Source organism: Lampetra fluviatilis, chromosome 31 (assembly GCF_964198595.1).
Source record: "Lampetra fluviatilis chromosome 31, kcLamFluv1.1, whole genome shotgun sequence".
Classification (NCBI taxonomy): Eukaryota; Metazoa; Chordata; class Hyperoartia; order Petromyzontiformes; family Petromyzontidae; genus Lampetra; species Lampetra fluviatilis.
The window spans coordinates 7,135,251-7,156,837 of record NC_136305.1 but is presented as its reverse complement, the minus strand read 5'-3'; the positions used below and the strand labels follow the sequence as shown (position 1 = coordinate 7,156,837).

At 47.1% G+C, this 21,587-nt stretch overlaps 1 protein-coding gene across 10 annotated transcripts in view; it reads left to right on the top strand.

The window, feature by feature from the left end:
- LOC144943498 (5'-AMP-activated protein kinase subunit gamma-2-like) overlaps positions 1 to 21,587 on the top strand; it is a 142,363-nt gene that overhangs the window by 100,148 nt on the left and 20,628 nt on the right. The window contains exon 2 of one of the 10 annotated variants that reach the window (XM_078871001.1): positions 17,087 to 17,280. The exons of 8 other annotated variants lie outside the window; for them this stretch is intronic. In XM_078871001.1, coding sequence (XP_078727127.1) covers positions 17,191 to 17,280 — 90 coding nt within the window. In that variant the 5' untranslated portion in view covers positions 17,087 to 17,190. Of the gene's footprint in view, positions 1 to 16,925; positions 16,930 to 17,086; positions 17,281 to 21,587 lie in introns of those variants that run through there. One more of the 10 variants, XM_078871005.1, reaches the window with a different exon arrangement.

The window sequence follows — 21,587 nt, the reverse complement described above, 5'->3', positions numbered from 1 at the left end:
CCATGTGCTGTGTCTACATGTGCTAGGTATATACTATGGGTGATGTGTACATGTTATATGTGTACACTGTGTGTGTGTGGACTTTCACCGCGTGTGTGTGCAATGCACTGTATGCATAGCATGTGTTTTTGCGTACAGTGTGTACATGTACATACCACGTCCACGTGTTCACGTCGTGTGTCTCTGTGTGTGCACGGGGTCCCGAGTTTGATTCCCGCTCACGGCCAACACCCGGTGACGATTATCTGAAACCGGTCCTGGGCCTCCCATAGGTTGACTCGGCCTCAAATGAGTGTCTGGTGCGGTGTGTAAACATCGCCACTGGGGAGACAAAGAGGGCCGGGCGTGGTGTTGGCCACCCACCCCCTCGTGTGCCACAGTGCCGGGCTTCATAGGTGCTCGCTAACAGCACTTGCCCCGACATTCTGTTACAGGCTATAAGGGTGAGGGATATTTGTCTTTGTGTGTGCATTATGAGACCTTTACCAGTGGCAAAATATAGTAATAGGTTTTTACCCTTTCAACTGGTACAAAAATTGACACCTTTATACAAGGCATCATGTTTGCAATAACCACAACACAAGCAGTCAAAATGCAAACAAAAAGAAACAACTCTGATAATGATATGCACTGTCCTTGAGTTGTTTCTTTTTGTTTGCATTTTGACTGCTTGTGTTGTGGTTATTGCAAACATGATGCCTTGTATAAAGGTGTCAGTTTTTGTACCAGTTGAAAGGGTAAAAACCTATTACTTCTTTGTGTGTGCATGTTCCTGACGTGTGTGCATGTTCTTGGCATGTGTGTGTGTGTTTAGCATGTGAATTGTGTGCGTACTCATTTGCTGTGTGCGGCGTATGTGCATCCACCATGTGTGCATCGCCTGTGTGTGCACTGTGGCCTTGTTAGTGTTGTTAATGCACGTGTCTACCCGGGAACGCATTCACTGAGTCCTGTGACTCGTTCTCAGGAGGGTCTTGCCGAGTAAGGGGGGCGACGATTGCCCTGTATCATCCCAGTTGAGTACTGTGTGTGTGTGAGAGAGCATGCCTTTAATAGGTGCCCGGCTAAAAGCACTTGTCCCCCACGAAGGCTATATGGGGGACTATTGTCTTTGGGGTGTGTTGTTGTTGTTGCGCTGTTTGTGTAGAAGATAAAATATACATACATACACACGAGCGTGTGATGGTGGTATGAACACACGTGTGTAAGGACATGCATGATGGTATGCGGCTGTGAGTATTTGACCATTCAAGTCGTCTCATGAGTGGGGTCTGTACTGTACCAACCTGTGTGTTTCAACATGCATGGATTCTTGTGAGAAGTGTGTCATCGGAGTGTGTGGGCGTCTGGGCTTTGCGTGTGTGTGTGTGAGAAAGGGCATTTTTTTTGTAATGGGAATGCGTGTCCATACGAATCTCTTCGGACCTTACCGGCCACAATTATGCCCTCATTTCTCTACGCTTGTGAAACGTGGACCCCGTGTGAAACGTGGACCCCGTGTGAAACGTGGACCCTTTGCAGGGAATATCTGCACCGGTTTGAAACGTTAACGTTGGCCCTGCTTACGATCCATCCTGGGTTTAACCAGAATTTGTTTGTGTGAGGAGCTCACAGATCCATGAAAAATCTGGACACAGTCCGCTGTCTGTGAGCTCTGCCGGCTGGCGGTGAGAACGCAGCAAGTTGGCACGGGTGCTGCAATCTGCCGGTCATCACGGTTAATCCGAGACCTGCCTTTCACAATACGTGTGGCCTCAAGGTACACCTAGCCTGGCACAAATACCGTGATAACGTCACCACTACTTATATTGGCGAATGGTGGTTACATATAATGAGAAAACAGTTTGAACCGTGCAGTTGAATTCCAGGGTTATTTGAACAATAAAGTTTGTATCGAAAAAAAACAAATGGCGTGAGCGATCATCATCGGCAGCGGCATATACGGGGCAGTTGAAACAATCACAACCCCAAGTTGCTGGTGAAAACGTGGGCCTCTCTCTCTCACACATAGCTACGGCGTGCATCGCCAACTCCACAGCGAGCACATGCAGGGTTAGAAGAGGGATGAGACCCCAACGGTGTGAAGTGTGAGAGTGTGTATATCGTTGTTTATCCCTTAAATTCAAATTGCCATATACTTATTTACCGAGAAACCACAGGCAAGCCAGGCGCAGTGAGTCCGATGCCAAGAATGCCCCATGCTCTGCAGTTCTCTATATGTTAAGATGTTTTCAGCCAGTAGGTGTTCACTAACAGTGCTTTTCCCACCCCAGGCTATGTTGGCCGCACAAGAGACATTTGTCTCTGTTTTCTCTGCCCTTAAAAGAAAATGTATTGCCCCATGGGGGAGTTTTTTGGGGTAAGGCCCCATAATAAAGGTTAATTGTGAGACCAGCAGGATTCCGGAGAGGGCTTGCAAGTCATCTTACATTTACTCTGCACGGAGCCGGTTGGGGGGTGTTTTTCTGCACGGGTATCCGGTGGCAAAAGTGATCGCAGATTGGCAACAGAAATCGTAAATCTTATATATAAGCATCATGGCCCTTAGATGAAATTTAATCTGCACTCGATCACTTCACCTATCGTGTCACTCTCATCCTCTTGAATCCAACACGTAGTTTGTAAAAAAAAACAACCAGCAGTTCAGTGACATACTCGCAGCATCGGGGTTAGTCAGTACTCAATATTGTAAATGTTGTGGCTTTGCTCTCCAACACACCGGTGTGATGTACTCATAACGAATTGGCTTGCTCTGTTTACGTGACAAATCCTACTAATTGGCTGTCGGGTGATGGTGGGTTTAACGACACGTTTATATCATGGGACCTCATTTTGGCGTCTTCTGGTCTAACACTGTTTTGAGACGAGGCACAAAAGAAAGCCGTCTCTGGTGTGGACCAATCAGACAATGCATATATTATCAGAGTATGTTTTTTGTTTGCATTCTGACCACAAGTATTGTGGTTAATGCAGACATGAATCCTTGTAAAAGGTTTCAGTTTGGTGTTTTAACATCTTAGCACCTGTTTTGTTGCCAGAAAAAAGGGGAAAATCCCATTCCCGACACGTTTATATATTTCCGCGATTTAACAAAAAAAAAACTTGTGTTATGGATCGGCGTTGGTACTTGCTTCATCTGCCACTTTTCGTGGTCGTGCGGTGTCGCCTCTCCGACGCGGCTTCCCTGCTTGTGTGCCGCGTGCTAGTCGGCGTGATGTCCGTCGTCACGTGCGACTTGCTGGGAGCTTCTTCAGGAGGTGTATTGAGCGACGACATATTTCTCCCTTGATGCTGCTGGTTTTCTGACGTAGGCTGGACAGTGGTAAAAAAATCCACATTTACGTGAGAGCCCAAGTTAATAACCTATAGGGCAATCTGTAAACACCTGCAAATGATGGTTTATTGTTGCTCTTAGGCAGGGCCAAAACCATCCATTACAGTGATTGGGGAGGGCTTGGTTTACTAACAAAAATGAAACCGACCAGTAATATAGTTGTCTCGTTGCCCTGCTGCTGTCTAAATTAATATCGCCACAATTTTGACAATTTAGATGGTCGTCTAAATCAAGTCTGTGTGCATTATTATACATGCAGTTTGGTGATTGTCACATGACATGCAAGGCATGATGGGAGGAACGATTTCATGGTTACAATCATACTGTTTACTGGCTATGAATCACCATTTGTGTGTATTATTTGGACAATTGCGTCTGTGCAACAAAGTGGCACTCATGTTATCGACCTTCGAGGGATGATGGGCTGATTTAACCCACGAGTGGAATTTCACCGGCACAGTCTTCCTGATTGTGAGTCGATTGTTCTAGCATAGAGTCGTCCCAGCCAGACCAATCCAGTAACACAATCAATAAGCAACCTACATTTAGTCAAGTGAGCACAAAGACGTTAATCATCGTGAGCTATTGTTATTTGTGAAACGTCCCACGGGTGTTTAAAATAAAAGACGGATGCGTTTGCCTAAGATGGACCCATCCAAAGCAGTCTTAATAATTTTTATTTCTTTTAGTTTGTCAGAAGGTAAGCGCTCGATTTAAAGCTTTCGTGACTGCAGGGATTCATCTTCTTGGTTCTTTCGGTAAAGTCACGTAGAAGGGAAGTAATACAATAATAAAAATAAAACATAATAAAATAATAGAATATAATAATATATAATTATTTTATTTTTATAAGAAGGTAAGCACTGTAAATTACATTTCTTTAACCATTATGGGCGATGTTCTCCGTTAAGAATCAAATATTATTGAAGCTTTACAGGAGGAGGAGTGTAGTGACTACACTTAAATATGGGGCACCGTGGTGGTGAAATGTTACCTCCCTCGCCTGGTACGCAGGCGGTTGTGAGTTCGATCCCAGACCCTGACGATGAAATTCACGTGTTCGCTCAGTAGTCTGGGCGTTATCTAGTTGATAATGTATTTAACCGGGTGAGTGACAATTAAGCTGGTTTACTTATGAGCCTAAACATTGTGTATTACCAGGTGAGAGGAGATTCATGTTCGTTACTCTTAAACCCCAATGAATGTGAACACAGCACAACATTGCATATCCGACTCCTGCGGGGGAGGGCGCGAGGTATAAGCGGATACAGTTTATGAAAAGGTCGGTAATATGAACATCTATAGAAAGTTATAGTTGCACAACAAATATGGCACTGAACAAACATGAAACGCAAACTGCTTTTAGAAGATGGGAAAGAAACGCTTCGCTGTGCTGTAGAAGTGAGCGAATGTGCTTAAGGATACACCACCGTCGTGAAAAGACTGGATTTCATATCCGAAGTCGTGTGCTTATATCAGAAGTTTCCCCTTCACCTCCCCCCGCCCCCAGTGTAATGTAAGCATATCCTTATATCAGAACTGTCTATACGAGGTGTACTTATATCTGGCTTTTGCTGTATGAAGGATGTTTGTTTTTAATTATCACTAGCAATGTGCACGTCCTGTCGACGTGGCCGTTCATCCCTCCAGCCAGCAAAACTTTAAAACACATTCCTGTGGAGGGAGCTGGTAGGAACGTTGGGTTGCTCGGTCAATGGCCAGGGTCAACGGCGGCGTGGTGTATTCCGCAAATATGGCCGACTGCGAGGGCGGGCACAAGCCGGCGTGAGTAGATTAAACGTTGAGTTTTATAAGGGCACCACGAGGTGACCAGTCCCTCCCCACCCAGCCCCACCCTCCCCACCCCCCACCCAGCCCGACCCAGCCCCTCCCCACCCTCCCCTCTCCACCTAGCCCCACCCCCCATTTTTGGATGCACGACGGACGGACACAATAATTCCCTGTGGGCTGGTGTAACCAGGAGGTACCTACCAGTATAATATAGTATGATTGTCCGTTCCCACAAAGGTATAGATAACTCTTGGCAGTATCATATTCTCTACATTATTATATGACACACCCCCCCCCTCCCTGTATTTTAAAGCAAAAGTTGGGGGCACGTGGGGGTTCATCTCGTAACCGGGGTAGGTGTGAGTGTGTTGGTCTACCAGATTTTGTATTGGTACAGGGCACAAGTCTTGGGGTGCGTGTTAACTTTCCGCAGCCTCGTATAATCCGAAGCATATGGTAGAGCACGTTCCTGCGGTGGTGGCAGTGGGCCGGTTGGCCGTCTGCGGCAAGGAACAATGCTGTTAATTGACAGCTGACACAGTGACGAACAAACGAGTATGAGAGCTAAATTTAGTAGACTCTGAAGATTTGCGCTACACGCTTAAGTGGCATTGACTGTACGCTGCGCTCAATTATCTTTTCAGATTCCGCGGCGGCAGCAGCAGCATCAGCCCATTTTGTTAAAGTGCGTCCAGTGTTTCACAGGCCAACCCTACGCTGTGTGGCTCTTCAATAATAGATCTGAAGCAACTGTCTTGGCAGAGGTAGTGTAGAATGGGAGCGGTAGTGGAGTGGTTAGCACGCTGTGCTACGAACCCGGTGAACCCGAGTTCGATTCTCACTCATGGCCAGCATCGATGACGATTATCTGAACCGGTCCTGGGTCCTCCCCTAGGTCGACTGAGCCTCAAATAAGTACCTGGTGCGGTGTTGAAAACATCGCCACTGGGGAGACAAAGGTGGCCGGGCGTGGTGCTGGTCACCCACCCCCCTCGTCTGCTGTGCCGGCCTTTATGTGCTCGCTAACAGCACTTGCCCCAACTGTCTGTTAAGGCTATACGTTGGGATCTTTTGTCTTCTTCTGGTGTAGAAGCACAGACCAAAAATACTTATGGGTCTGTAATCCTCATTACAGACTCATAACAGGACAATAATGGGCATATATGTTCACTTAAAGGCCCAGATATACGCGGTGGGCAGGTCCAGAAATAGGCACCCTCTCGGTCATAATTTAAAACATGATCAAATTAGTAATATATTGGATTTAAGTTTGAACGTAATTGTCTGCTATTAGAAATTGTGTAAAACAAAGATAACGGACTTGAGCTATTCTCAATCCACCAATGGACGAAGGCCTCCCCACACCATCCTTGTCAGTCACGGAGGTTTGTGTTCATACTTCACCATGCTGGTGAGTGCAGGTTGGTAAAAGGGGGAAGGGCACTGGACCGGTTCTGATATCACTTTACACCCATAACCGTGGCCAGGAGTCCAACCCGGGTCCTCGGGCTCAGAGCCCTACGTGCTAACCACTGCACCACCACTCCACCCACCTCTTACAGTACCAGCAGTGATACAATTTTGCCTAGCTGCATACGAGGCCAAACAAAACAATAATGATGTATATTTATTTTCTATTGCTTTAATATGATTGATAACACATTCCTGAATTGTTGGTAATTAATAATACAATGAACCCGTAGGCTGACATAGATTCTTAAAGCTCACAATAGATGATGCATCAAGTCGAATTCATTGTTATGCATCCCGCACCTCCGATGTGCACGGTTGGCAACCACTAGAGGTGCTACATTCACTGCTGTGTTAAAAAAAAAAAACCTGTAAATTTGTTTGCTATATGAAATTGGCATAAATATACGTACAAATAGACAAAAATAATTCTAGATTTGAAGCTTTCGTGACTGCAAGGATTCATACTCTTAGGTTTTTTCGGTAAAGTCACGTAGGTAAAACGTAGGTAAAACCTACGTGACTTTACCAAAAAAACCTAAGAGTAGACAAAAATAAATATCCTCCTGTAAAAAGTTACCGTATTTACTGTACTGTACTTACCACTCCAATCTGGAAGACTTTGCATAGGGTAATTATAGCGGGGTGTAGAATTGGAGGTGGTTATTCAGTCCGAATCTAACTCCATCAGCTGTGATGGAGGTTGAAAGCCGGATAATTAATCGCTTGCCGGATAGTTGATGATCTGCCGTAGTTCATTCCACTTTGTATTTTATCGCCAATTTTATCCTGATTGTGCCTTCGCGTCATATCACGAGACGAAATGTCCTTTCGGAACGCTCACAGAGCATTGCGCAACCCTTTGGTGTTAGAGAACGGCCCGCAGAGGCGGATATCACAGAACTGCTTCTAAAATCCCTTTCACGTGTCCTCTGGTCCTCCACCATCTGAGGAGGCAGCGCTTTCCCAACTCTCTCTGCATAACTGGAGAGCAATGTTCGCCACGTGAGAGTTGTACCGATATCTTTTTAAAATCACGACAGCTGGAAATTTAGGCCAAATTTGAATGCAGAACCAAATTTCGCGAAACGTTTGGTTTTGTAGCGCCGTTACTGGTGACCGAGCTGACACCGCCAACTCCGCAACGCTTTAGAACCCAGTTTTTTCTCATCACAGGCAGCTGGCCTGGATTCTAACCGGGGTGGGGTGGAAACTCAGCGGCTTTCCCCTCTGAGCCACGCGACCACTTCGAAAAGAAAATAAATTCTTAAATCCAAGCCCGATGCCAATCCTCGGCGGTGTTTTTATCCAATCGCGAGTGTTGCGTGAATCATTACACACCTACATGTGATCTCTACGACAACGATCGTGTGTTTATCGGTGAACTATTCAATCTCCTTGGAACTCGTTCAAACGATTCCAAATTCAGCGCAAAAACCCCTGGACGCTTAAGGCACCGTTGATCTCAAAGGCCCTTTCCTCCACTGCTGCGCTAGATTTTCCGCAGTATTCACTGGGCTGCCGTTGCGGTTTTTTTTGTTTCTTGCGACTGGATTTTCTCTTCAGTGATTAAAATGCTCGAGGCATTCCCCTGTGAGGCAGGTGGGGGGCGGGGGGGGGAGAGAATTGCTGACGCTGTGAGACTCATGCACTGTATTGTCATGGCCTAGTTTATTCGCGCTGCTATTAATGGCACTCCCCGAACGTTAGCCGGGTTTATGTCGATGCTGATGCCACTGCAGTGTTGATGAAATAGACAAAAATGTGCGGCCCTCCGATTGCTTTCTCATGCCACTGCCGGCGGAGGAGAGATTGGCAACCTGGCTTCTGTTTTTATTACACGCTTTTTTTTAACTCACTCTGTCTGTTGTATCTTAAAATCGTGTAACTCAATTTTTACCCACTTCCCAATGTGGTATCGATTGCAAACTTGAGATACTTATGTCATATTGATGACAATACTATATTCTATCATTAAAACAGTTTTTTTTAACATTATTTTGTATATGTTATGTTTCGGCTTGGGTCTAATTGTCCACGCTCAACTGACGTTGGCTGTAAATCACCACGGTCCATTATGTTATGGCAAGCCTCGGGGCCACTTCCTGGAGTCATGGAGTTCTTCCATTACTAGTACGGTACATTTCATTAAAGCGTGTTTTTTAAAAAAGTTTTTTTTTAATATCACTTTTATTCAGCCGTGGTTCGAAGGTTTAACCCACAATCAGAAGGCTGCCAGTTCAAATCCCTGTTGGAGTTTCACTCGACTTACCAACCCTTACAGGGTCAATAAAATGTGGAACTCTTTGTAGGAAATAAATATCTTATCACAGGATGGGGTGGGTTTGTGGCACAGTGGTTAGAGCACTAACCACTGGCCTGAATTCGATTCTGGGCCATGGATAATATCAGTGGCGAGTAATATCTGAACCAATGCACGCTGACCAGCATGGTGAAGTATGGTCAGACAACCCCCAAGACTGACACGGCCATGGGGGATTGACAATGGGCTGTGAGTTTATTTCAGTAGGGACAGATGCCCGTCACAAGAATATAAAATTTCCCACCCCGCCTTCGGATCAGCAACAGATACAGCATAAGAATAATTATCCTTTGCTCTTATGTCATTTGGTAAAGCCGTGCAAAGCAAGACTCGGGTCAGTGTAGTCATACGCGCAATATGATCTCCCGTCAGCCTCCTTGCCTGCAGTGTTCTATACGGCAGGTTTCACTATGTGTTGGCTGTACGGCTAGAAATATGAGGTTATTCGTGACGAATGTTTGTCGGTTCTTTGATTGGGTTGTTAGGAAGTGTGGCTCTAGTTCAAATTTTCCCTAGGTTTTTGCCACCTTTTCCGCTTACCAAACCCACACATTTCTCAGTCGGGCACGCGGTCTATGACCAAAAGTGTGCAGTATACTGCGACAAAGTTCAACGAAATACCAGAAACCATATCTCGGTCGAGATCAATTCCTGCCACCGGAACGCAGAGGCCTCTTCCTGGACTGTGCACAGGTCAAACCTCGGGTAAAATCCGGACGGATTGCAAACCCTAATTGAGCACTGGCCCACGTTCGTTTGAGCAGGGAGCAAGGAGACTCTTTGTAGGAAGACAACATCTGTGTGTGCATGTATGTGTGTTGAACTTCTTTCTCACCGTTACGTAGCCAACCGTGATAATCGGCTTGAGTACACGGGGTTACAACCAGCTTTGCCTCGCTTTACGCGGGCTTGGTTTGCGTGATTTTGCGTGTATGCGGATAACCTGTTTCTACCCAAAATTAGCTGTTGTGCGGTTTGAACTCACGCTATGGGGTGGGACGTGGGACAACATTGTGTGCACTCCGCACGCTACTCGGCAGCAGCTGTCTCGTGAGGTTTTGCTTTGTGCGCCCCTCGTTTTTGGAATGCATCTACCGCAGAAATCAAGGAAAACCTGTATAAAAGTACCTGCATAATCATACCACACGTGCATAACCATACAGCACGTGCATAACCATACAGCACGTGCATGCAGACTTTCACTTCAGTACAGTCATGCCTTCAAGTATAGCTTCCCTTGGCTGTTTCCTTTGTTAGTAGATAGGCTCCCGTTAAACTGAGAAGCCTGTGTCTATGTAACTGTGAATGTGTGCGTATCACTTGTTTTCAACCTCTGTGTGTGCACGCACAATTCGCCTGGTACAAGCAGTGATGAAAACACCTCCACTTAGTGGCGAAATGCAGTTATTGCTGCTGTTAGTTTACGTATAAATGTACGTGTGATTGTGTTGTCAATTTGTATGCACATGATGCTATGTGTATGACGATGCGGGGAGTGGTGGCGCAGCGGTTAACGCGCTGCGCGACGAACCCGGCGACCCGAGGTCGATTCCCGCTCACGGCCAACAGCAGTGATGAATATATGAACCGGTTCTGGGCTTCCCCTAGGTCGCCTCAACCTCAATTGAGTACCTGGTGTGGTGTGTAAAGCATCACCACTGGGGAGACAAAGGCGGGCGGGCGTGGTGCTGGCCACCTACCCCCTCGTGAGCCGTGCCGACCTTCATCGGTGCTCGCTAGCAGCACTTGCCCCTACAGTCTGTTTTTGGCTGGCTATTCTGGGGATCTTTGTCTTTTGTGTATGTGGGAGTGTGTGTGTTTTGTGCATGTGACTGTGTGACTTGTAAGTCTGACTGCATGCATATGGCACTTTGCATGTGACTGTGAGTGTGTTAATGTATTTATAGAATACAATTTGGATTCCTAAAGTGGCTTCATCTCAAACGCTGTACAAATAGGGGGGTGTGGGGGAGGTGGCATCCACATTGAAAGAGAGTGCACTGGACTACTGTACTGTGTGTGTGCGCGCGTATACCTGACAGCATGTGTGTGACGGGTTTTGCACGTGTGTGTCGGGGAGTGGTGGTGCGGTGGTTAGCGCGCTGCGCTATGAACTCGGCAACCCGAGTTCGATTCCCGCTCACGGCCAACACCAGTGACGGTTATCCGAACCGGTCCTGGGCCTCCCCTAGGTCGACTCGGCCTCAAATGAGTACCTCGTGTGGTGTGTAAACATCACCATTAGGGAGACAAAGGCGGCCAGGCACGGTGTTCGCGCACTGTGCTACAAACCCAATGACCTGAATTTGATTTCCGACGACGGCTGACATCGGTGGCAAGTGATATCTGAAGCCGGCCTGGGCTTCCACGATCGCCGCTCAGCCTTAAATGACTGTAGTACCCTAGCCGCTCAGCCTTAAATGACTGTAGTACCCTAGCCACTCAGCCTTAAATGACTGCTTTGGTCAACATCAATGCCGGCCTTTAACGCTGCTCGCTAACATCACTTGCCCCAACAGTCAGTGTAAATTTCGATTTAAAGCTTTCGTGACTGCAGGGATTCATCTTCTTGGTAAAGTCAGTGGAAGTTATAATGGGGATCTTTGTCTTCGTATGTTTACGTGCGCGCATAACTGTGTGACTGCGTGTTTGGGTATGACTGCATGTGACTGTACAATAATGCTTGTGCAGTTGAATGTGTTTGAATGTGTGGAACGGAAGTGCAACGGGTTAGTGGGCTGCGCTACGAACCCGGCGACCCGAGTTCGATTTCTGCTCACGGCCAACACCAGTTACGATTATCAGAATCGGTCCTGGGCCTCCCCCAGATCGACTCGGCCTCAAATGAGTACCTAGTGTGGTGTGTAAATATCACCACTGGGGAGACAAAGGCAGCCGGGCGTGGTGCTGGCGACCCATCCTGCTAACAGCACTTGCCCCAACAGTCTGAGTGATATTTGTTTTGTGTGTGAATGCAGCCTGGATTGACCTAGAGTCTTTGCCTAGAGGCTTGTCCTGTTCATTTATTCAGGAATTGTGGCAGAAACAAAAGCGATGGAGGGAGAGGCACAGGCACACACAAAGAGAAGGGGGCAGATGAAAGAGCATCGCACACACCAACAAAGTACGCCTACTGTCATTCTGAATTCATCCCAAAGCTCGTCTTTAGGATTCTGGGTCAAATAGCAGCAGTGTATTAACGCTCGCTGATAGAACAGCCAACCACCATCCCTCTGGCAATTGTTCCATGTTCCAGTGATCTGTAAGAATTAAGCAGCTGCCGCATGAACCCTATGAACCCGGCAACCTAAGTTTGTTTCCCGGCCACAGCAAACATCAGCGGCACGGTGATAACCGAATCTGTCCTGGCCATCACCACGCCTTCGCCAAGCCACGCCGATGAGCGTGGTGAAGTATGGTGTAAAAAATACGGCGTGTTGGGCGGCCCTCATCCAGCAGTGGATGGACAAAATGCTCTACAGTACGTAGGTGGTGATAGCCAATTTGTCTGTGGAGTAGCCACTGCAGACTAACCTCTGCATACTTATCGTTAGTAACATCCAAGGTGACCTGATGATTTGGCGGCACAATACGATGTCGGAGGACTGAGCCAGCACCGCTGATACCTGGGTTCCAATCCGGGCAACCTTACATTTGATGACACCAGGTTGTCATGCCTAGCGAGTTGATGGTCCCAGTCCGGTGGTCACCAACAACTACACAAAACCTGCTCCCCCCCCCCCCATCCATTACAACTTTAGTTTCGCAAATGGTATTTAACTTCACGTATTTCCAGTGTGAAGGATTGGAAACCTTTTGCTGTGTTCAGTCATCGCGGCAGGTCACGTGTTGCAGCACCCCCAGTGTGGCTGCGAGGCAATTGAAAGGACGACGAAAATAGTTTTGTGGCAGTTGAACACGTGGTAGTCGGCTTTCGCGACCAATATTAGCCATGATAAAGGTTTTTTTGGGTTAGATCGCGTAAATATAAACGTTTCGTTAAACCCGCCACCACCCGACACAGCCAATTAGTAAGGTTTGTCACGTAAACAGAACGTGCCAATTCATGACAAGTTCAGAACACCGGTGGTGTGTTGGAGAGTGAACCCACAACATTTACAATTCGAGTACTGTGACGTTTCGCTGGTGATTACAACAACCCAGCCTCATCAGGCGATTAGCCAGAATTGGGAAGAAGTCGTCCTGATCCACTCTTCAATGGCGATGCCATAAGCTTTATGACGTGGCCATCCAGAGGCGGTTGTCTAACCGTGGTCTAATGCGGCGGTGGTTTCCCCCCCGAGGGTTCTGAATGGAAATTTACTCCCTTGGTCCCATGACGCAGCAGCGGTGTGTGGGGCGAACGTAAAAACATCAGCCGCGGAAAGATGATTTGCTGAATAGAGCCCCGACCGGGACATTCAACTGGAGCCCATGAGATTGTGAGTTGAGGGCTGTAACCGCAGCGCCACCAATCGTGCTCAATGTCTGTTTCTGCTGGGTAGTGTCATGGTCCTGCGCGCTCTGCTCCAAACCGGAGTTCACTTCCCGCTCGCGACCAATAACAGTGGCAAATATTTGAACCGGTCCTGGGCTTCGCCTGGATCGACTCGGCCTTAAATGAGTAACGCGGAAAGGCTTTTTGAAGCACACAAAGTTTTAGCAAAACATGTTTTTGTTGTTGAAGGTACGAGGAGGCACTTCTGAGGCTACGGGAGGGAGTTTAGAGGAGCTAAGTGCTCTCTGTAGGTAATTGTCGGAACTGTTTCAGAAGACCTTTAGGATGACGACAGCCCAGTGATCGTCTCTTCAGTGATCCAGTGACCGGGAATTGGACTCGGGTTGCCGGGTTCCGATCACGGCTCCCACCGCCGCTCCAGCCCCATTCCAGGGTATATAACAGATAAAATAAATAAAGACTTCATCAATTATCCTTTATGTAACCAGAACGGAGTCTGTTGAGATTTACGAGAAACTAATTTGGCCCCTGTTTGTTTATTGAGCCTGTTGAAAACCCGTTACTGCATCAATTATCTCAATTTGCTCGGTCCACGCGCAAACTCCCCCATCCAACTGCATTCAAAACTGCTTTTGACATCCGCTACAGTGATTACGTTCACGAATGCAAGCATCTGCGTTTAATAATACACAGACGCGCACACTCTGCTCGACTTTTGATCTGCGTGCGTATGGGCACACACCACTTGACAAGAATTCGTGCATACGCTCGCAGCCATCCGTCAATGTATATCCATCACCACGCACTGATTGTAACAAACACTATCGCACCATTGGAACCTCATTTGCCAGAAGAAAAAATATGATAATTGGCGATTTACCCTTTTATCTGGCAACAAAACTGACACCTTTTTTACAAGGAGTCATGTTTGGCGTCATATGGTCCAACACCATGTGAGACTAGGCTCTAAGGAAAGCTGTCTCGGGTGTCGACCAATCAACTTCAAGGACAGTGGATTCATTATCAGAGTTATGTTTTTGTTTGCATTATGACTGCAGGTATTGTGGTCTATGCAAACATGACTCCTTGTAAAAAAGGTGTCAGTTTTGTTGCCAGATAAAAGGGTAAAAAACAACAATTATCATATTTTTTACTGGCAAAAGAGGTTCCAATGGTGTAAATGCTTACCCCGAGCTCTCATACTCTGATGGTGCATTGTCTTTGAGTTGTGCGCCTTTTGGCGTCATCTGGTCCAACCCATGTTAGACTAGGCTCTAAGAAAAGCTGTCTCGGGTGTGGACCAATCAATTTCAAGGACAGTGCATACATTGTCAGAGTTGTGTTTTTTGTTTGCATTATGACTGCAGGTATTGTGGTCTATGCAAACATGAATCCTTGTAAAAAAAGGTGTCAGTTTTGTTGCCAGATAAAAGGGTAAAAACCAATTATCAAACACTATCGCCACAAATACATGGTCAACTAAGCACCTAACTTCCACACCTAACTGCTTAGATGTGTACCTACCTAGCTATCTACAAACCCACCTATGCAATAGTCCAGACATATATTTCAAGTATCAACCTACGCTCATACCCACCAACCTACCTATCTACCCATCCTCCCACCCAACCATCTACCCACCAAATCTCTTTACTAATCCACAAGTCAAAATAACTATAAACTCACCTACCCACACACCATGTAGCTCCAGACCTATGTAATTACTAACCAAGTAACTTATCCACCTGAATCCCTACCAACCCACCTACCCACCCACCCATGCACACACACCTACCTACTGATTTACCGATCCAATTATCAACATACATCCACCTAATCACTTACCAACCAACCCACATATATCTCTACACAACCATCTACCCCATCTAACTTTTTACTAACTCATTAACCCATTCACCTAAATAGCTATGAATCCATCTTCCATACTACCTACCCACGTACAGTATCTACCAACTAACCCACGGTCATCCTCCGACACAATAACCTCACCTACCCAAATATCAAATCGCACAACCACTAACCCATCAACCCAAACACCTACCACCCCAACAATGACGTTGCCACGGCGCTTGTGCCAGGCTAGGTGCACCTGCGACCCCACGTGTACACACGCACGGCCAATCAGGATGTTGGCAGGGTCTGTTTATTGTGCGACTTCTGGGCACGCTAACGCCCCAATGCGTTTACATTTTCTTATTATTTCTGCATTCCCGGGGTGAGTCTATAACCACAAGAATGTAGCCTGTGTGCTGGCGAAGGGCGGATGATAATTATTGTGGATAGCGTGGTTTTTTTCCGGCGCGTTGATAAGAGCAGCGAGTGTCTTTGCATGCTGTGTTGTGGGTAGAGACGCTGGGTAGCTGGGGCATAAGAGGGGCATCTGGGAGGGAAGCAATGAAATGAGGGAGGTGGGCAGCAGGGTTTTAAGTGGCGTGCGTGGGTTATCTGTGCGAGCGTGCGTCGTCCGGTCCGCGTGTCCGTGGTACGTGCGCGTACCCCCACGAAAGGGTACGCACGCACGCACGCACACGTGTGTTTTCTGAACAGCGTCGCGTGTACCTGAGTGTGTGAGATTATGCGAGCACAGGTGTGCTACGTGTTTTGTGTTGGGGTATGTGTGTGAGATGGTGCGTTGGTGTGTGTGTGTGCGTGCGCCAGGTCAACGCGGCTTCAAATGAGTGCTTAGTGCGGTGTGTAAACATCTCCACGAGGGAGACAAAGGCGGTCGGGCTTGGTGCTGGCCACCAACCGCCTCGTGTACCGTTGCTGCCTTCAGAGGCGTTCGCTAACAGCACTGCCCCCAAGAGTCTGTTCAAGGCTATAACGGGGATATTTGGCGTTGTCTGTAATGTCTATATATTCGTACTTGTGTCCGTAGGCGTGAATGTGCGTACGTGGTGGAGTGTGTGTGTTCATGGATATACTCAGCCTCAAATGAGTACCTGGCGCGGTGTGTAAACATCGCCACTGGGGAGACAAAGGCGGCCGGACGTGGTGCTGGCCACCCTCCCTCTCGTGTGCCTTGTCGGTGTTCAAAGGGTGCCCGCTGACAGCACCTTGTGTTTAGTATTCACGAGTGTGCGAGTGTGTACGTGTTGTGTGTAACATCTGTGTGCGTGTTTGCGATTTGCATGCGTGTCCAGATGCGAGGGGCTTGACCTGTAGGGACAACTGCTGTTAGCATGCACAGTTCACTAAAATGCGACTGTCGTTATTTGGCCCTTACTTCGCATTGTGAATAAACATGTACACCGTACATTGTAACTTTTGGGGCACTTACGAGCAGTGTGTTTTGGCGACCGAGTGGAGGGCAAGCCATGCAGCTGTCTGTCACTCTCCGTGCCGAGTGAGAATAGACAGAACCTGGACGCGTGGGTTAGAGATTGTGAGAGACGAGAGAGATGGGGGGGGGGTGGACCGGCTTATGTAGAGAGAGACGCAGAGAAAGCGAGACGTGAGAGACATCAAGGCAGAGGGAGGGGGCGCATCCTTTTTAAAACGGAGGGCAGCCTCTTACGTTGAGGCAACATTCCCCATTGGCTCAGCCCCCTTAATGTTGAGAAATACTTCGCCTTGAAGGTTTTTTTTTGTCGTAAAGCCTTCATTCCGACTCGGCCTTTACACCGATACAGGCTGCGTATTCTGAGACGGCCTGTGTTTCGACTACAGCCGGCCTTCCTTGTTGCAGACGCGACTCGTCAAAAGGGGGACGACGGCCGTCATTGTGAAAGCAGCAGCAGCCCGTACTACCGACACAGCCTCTGCCGGCACTTGTATTTTGAAGGGGGCCCGATGGCCGGGCCGGTGGGTAAACGGAGGCAGCGGGGGTCCGCAGAGCCCCAGGATGGGCGACACGGCAGTTCCGACGGAGCTAACCCGCAGGTGGGACGGTCACGTAAATCAATGCACACCTACACTTAACCGCCTTTTTAATTTTCTCTCAATCTGTCGCGGTGTGGAGTAATTCGTATAAAATGTGTTTTCAACTGAAATTATTATATGGTCAATGACAATTCACTCTCAGCCCCGTTTGTCAAGCGGCCATCTGGGTGAAGGCTTTTGCGTTACCGTTTCGCTGCCCGGGGGTTGTTTGACCATACTTCACCGCGCTGGTCAGTGCGTACTGGCGAAGAGAGGGGGCCACCCCTAGGACCGGCTCTGATATCACCATAACGCCATCGACGTTTTCCCCGTGGCCCGAACTCGGGTGGGGGGTTCATTGCGCAGTTGTGCCAATAACTGCGTTTCTGCTTTGTTCAAAAAAATTTTAGTTGCACTCGATAAAGGCATGGAGTGGCGATTTGCTTTGTATGAGGGTTCTGGGCGAGCAGTGAAAATTCCACATTTCCATGCCTGGGGGCCCGTCGTTTAATAGGACGGCGAAATCAATTGTACCGTACTTCTGCGCTCCCACGCCTTTGCTCCCCTGCCTTCACCCAACCCGCACCGACTAGCAAGGCGAAGTATGGTGAAATAATCCCCCACGACCCCCGCGCGCACGGCGTGGGGATGAAGCCCTCATCCAGCAGTGGAGAGCCAACTAAACTGTACGTGTGTGTGTGCACACGTTAAGCAATTGCACACAGGAAGTTGTAAAATACGTGCTGGTGTTTTATAAAGTCTAAAGGACGGTGTTTCCTGTTGGCTTTTGAGGGGTTTAAGCTACCTCATATAAAACCAGTTGAGCAAGATATTTGTCCCACTCGGCTGCAACCAGCAACATCCGAAACTGACAAGAGTTCAACCCAGAGTTTGCGTAATTGACAACGTGGTTTTTTTTCCCACTCTGCCTGCTAGGGTCTACGGATTTTTAAAAAAAAAATCTGCAAATAACAAACAAAACTCATCACTTTTCGTCAATAACACCGCGGCCTTGAACATAAAAAAGTAATGCAGATATGAGACGTGCAGAGAGGGTCACACACGTGCTGTGAAATAGAGCCGCTGGCCAGAACGTCACCGAGCATATACTTTTTAAATTTCCCCCACGACTGTTGTTGACGAGCGTGTTGTGTCGCGGTCGCATTAGTTGTGCTTGTGGGCGCCACCGCCAACGCGGTATCCGCCGGATTATTTTGCTTTTTAAGTGGCTGTGGTGATTTTTATCAGAAATGGTCTTGTGGGTGTCCTGTTGTCCAGATGCAGTACAGCAAGGCGCTGCCGTTTGCTTTGAGGGCATGGGTTTTTCTCCAGTCACTCGCGCACCGGTGGTCATGCGCCTCCTTATCACTTTTCTGTTGCTGCTATCGTAGTTTTCCGTTGCCGTGAATTTCACTCGTTCATTTTTCCACCGATGTTGACGACTCAATCTTCCGGACCGAATCTCTCGTCTCATCCATATTGCAAGTCAAAACTATTGGCTCCCCATCGCCTCTTATCCCCAAGTCTTTATAACTCAACTGAAGAAATGTGTTAACTCTTATCTATTACACTTTCAACAGTGCTGTTTGTTACTGGCTGCTCGACATTTCGAGCCTTTGAGCCCGTGGTCAGCAACCGTCCTTAGAGACTGAGTTTCTTTTCATGTGTAATATACTCAATAAGGAGCACCCTCTTGAAAATGTAATCTTGAAACTTGGTGGAATAATTTTGCTGTAGCTCGCGTCAGCTGATGAGGATGATGTCATTATTGGGGAGGTGACACGGCCCAATTCCACCGCTGGCTGTTGCAGAGGCTCACGGGAAAAGGATCGCGTGGATGGCAAAGGTCCCCTTGATGCCATTCAAAAAGAGTAGGCCATTGTGTGCCGGTGTCAAGGGCCATGATTTGAAAATTACACTGCAAGTTAATGAATTGATTGGGATTACACGTGGCAACATCGCCATGAGGCTGTCACGTAGCTTCTTCGTGACAGCCTCATCCTATAAGATTGGAGCGATTTATCAAAAGCGTGAAACTATTAATTTAGTTGAACGAATCCAAATGGAATGGAACGATCCCGGAAGAGGAGTCGCTAAAATAGGCATCTCTTGCGCGATGCTATACAAGCGCGCAGCTTTACGCTTTCTGTACAATGGATCATCACATATCAGCCAAACTGAGTTAGGCCAAATTAAGTTACAAACCACAAATAAAATGTAATGGTTTTTGGGCAGTCTCCGCTGACCAGGCTGAGTCCATCAACTCACTACGCAATGACAACGTGGTTTTAATAGCAAGTGGCTGACACTCAAATTGGAACCCACAGTCTCAGTGGAACCGGCTCACTACACACACCAGCCTGTTTTACTCAATAATACAAATAGTTTACTTTTTGTTTAATCCAGGAGAGCCACACAGTTGTAGGACTTTTTCTTCAGGAGGTTCCTGAACTGGGTTTTTTATTTTAAGATGTTTGCAACCAATTCCTAATGAGTGTTTATTATATATGTTGGAGTAAACTGGTGCACCTGGAGAAAACACACACATATGCAAGGGGGCAACACTCGATGCCTGTACAAACCGAAACAGATGGCGTTTAAATTTCGATTTGAAGCTTTCGTGACTGCAGGGATTCATCTTCTGGGATCTTTCGGTAAAGTCACGTAGAAGGGAAATAATAAAATAAAACATAATAAAATAATACAATTCTCACGACCCATCTTCTTGGTTCTTTCGGTAAAGTCACGTAGAAGGGAAGTAATAAAATAATAAAAATAAAACATAATAAAATGAAATAATTCTCACAGTGAGAATTATTTCATTTTATTATGTTTTATTTTTATTATTTTATTACTTCCCTTCTACGTGACTTTACCGAAAGAACCCAGAAGATGGCGTTTAGTCTACTTGCTGTACTTTCTCCTGGCAAGCCAGGGTATGTGGCACCTCAATGCCCACGGGAAGGGAGTTTCGCGTAACACGTGCTCTCCGTCAACCCCCGCCTCCACAGTCCTGGGTTCGAGGCGTGCATTGCCACAACGATTGAAGCCGATGACACAATGAGGGTAAATACGCGGGGCAAAGGCTAAAAATAAAAGATTCGGATGCTCACACTTGACACACTTTATCTATAGGATTCTCAGCGTTCAGTGAAAACGATCCAAAACCCAGAGCAAATCTGTAAGGCACACAAATAATTCTAAGAGGGAGCGGGAGACGCATGCTTAGCCTGCAAGTGTGGCTGCATTGCTGTTGTATAGCAGGGGTCTGCAGGGGCAATTACGCCTCCCAACAAAATTACCTGTTGTGTGTTTTGTTGGCCGACATCAATGAGCCGAATGAGTCACGCTGTGCTGCGCCTGTGTGTGACTCGCACGGAGCCAGTGACTCATGCTGCCTACCGCTGCCGGCCAATTTATTGCTTTCCTACCAGTTCCAATGTTCGGTAACGGAAACTGTATTTTTCAACAGAATAAGGAATTCAGCCATTGTTTATGAGGTCCTGGGTTCATGCCCGCCTTTCATTGTGCTAAGTAACGTATGTATGTCGAGCGTTTTTTCGCACCGTACGTAACCAACCGTGCTAATCGGAGGTGTGGGGCAAGGGCAACAGACTAAACACGAAAAGTAGCTATAAAGATAATGAGTTTTCAATCTAGATTTTTTTTTTAAAAGCTGACATCGTGGGCCTGGGTTAAATTATACCGTGCTGGGGCTGGGTCTGTCACAGGATGCACATTTCTGTGTTGTGAACTCACCAGCATCATTAAGTTCTAAAGTTTGAGATTTAGGGTTGGCATCTCTCAATGACCTGGTGTCTATGTTGTTTACCAAGCGAACCAATCAATCGCCTTGGAGGGTCTGGGTTAATTTCCTTGAGCTGAACACATTATTTCACAGGAGGCTGATATCTCTGTTGTTCAGTAAACATATTTGATGTCATAGGTTGAAGACATAAGGTTGGTTGTGAGTCAAGGCTGAGGGAGGCTAATCACTGGTGTTCACTCAATCAGCATGCTTCAGGATCTGGGTTTGTGACCTGTAGAGTCAGTATTTCTTGTTTTTCCTCGTGTCTATGTTGTTTGGAAAACCAACAATTTTTGAGGTATAAGATTTGAGACCTGGGGGTGGGTGTTCCTTCAGAGGGATGACAAACTTTGGTTTAATTAGCCACCAACTTCTGCATTTCCTGGGTTCAAGACCTGGGCCTGAGTGTTTCTCATTGGGCTGCTGGCTGCATTGGGGCACCAAGCCAGTACAACTTGAGTGAGGGCTTGAGTTTCAGAATAACAAAAAAAAAGTCTCATTGTCTTTCACTATCTTTGGC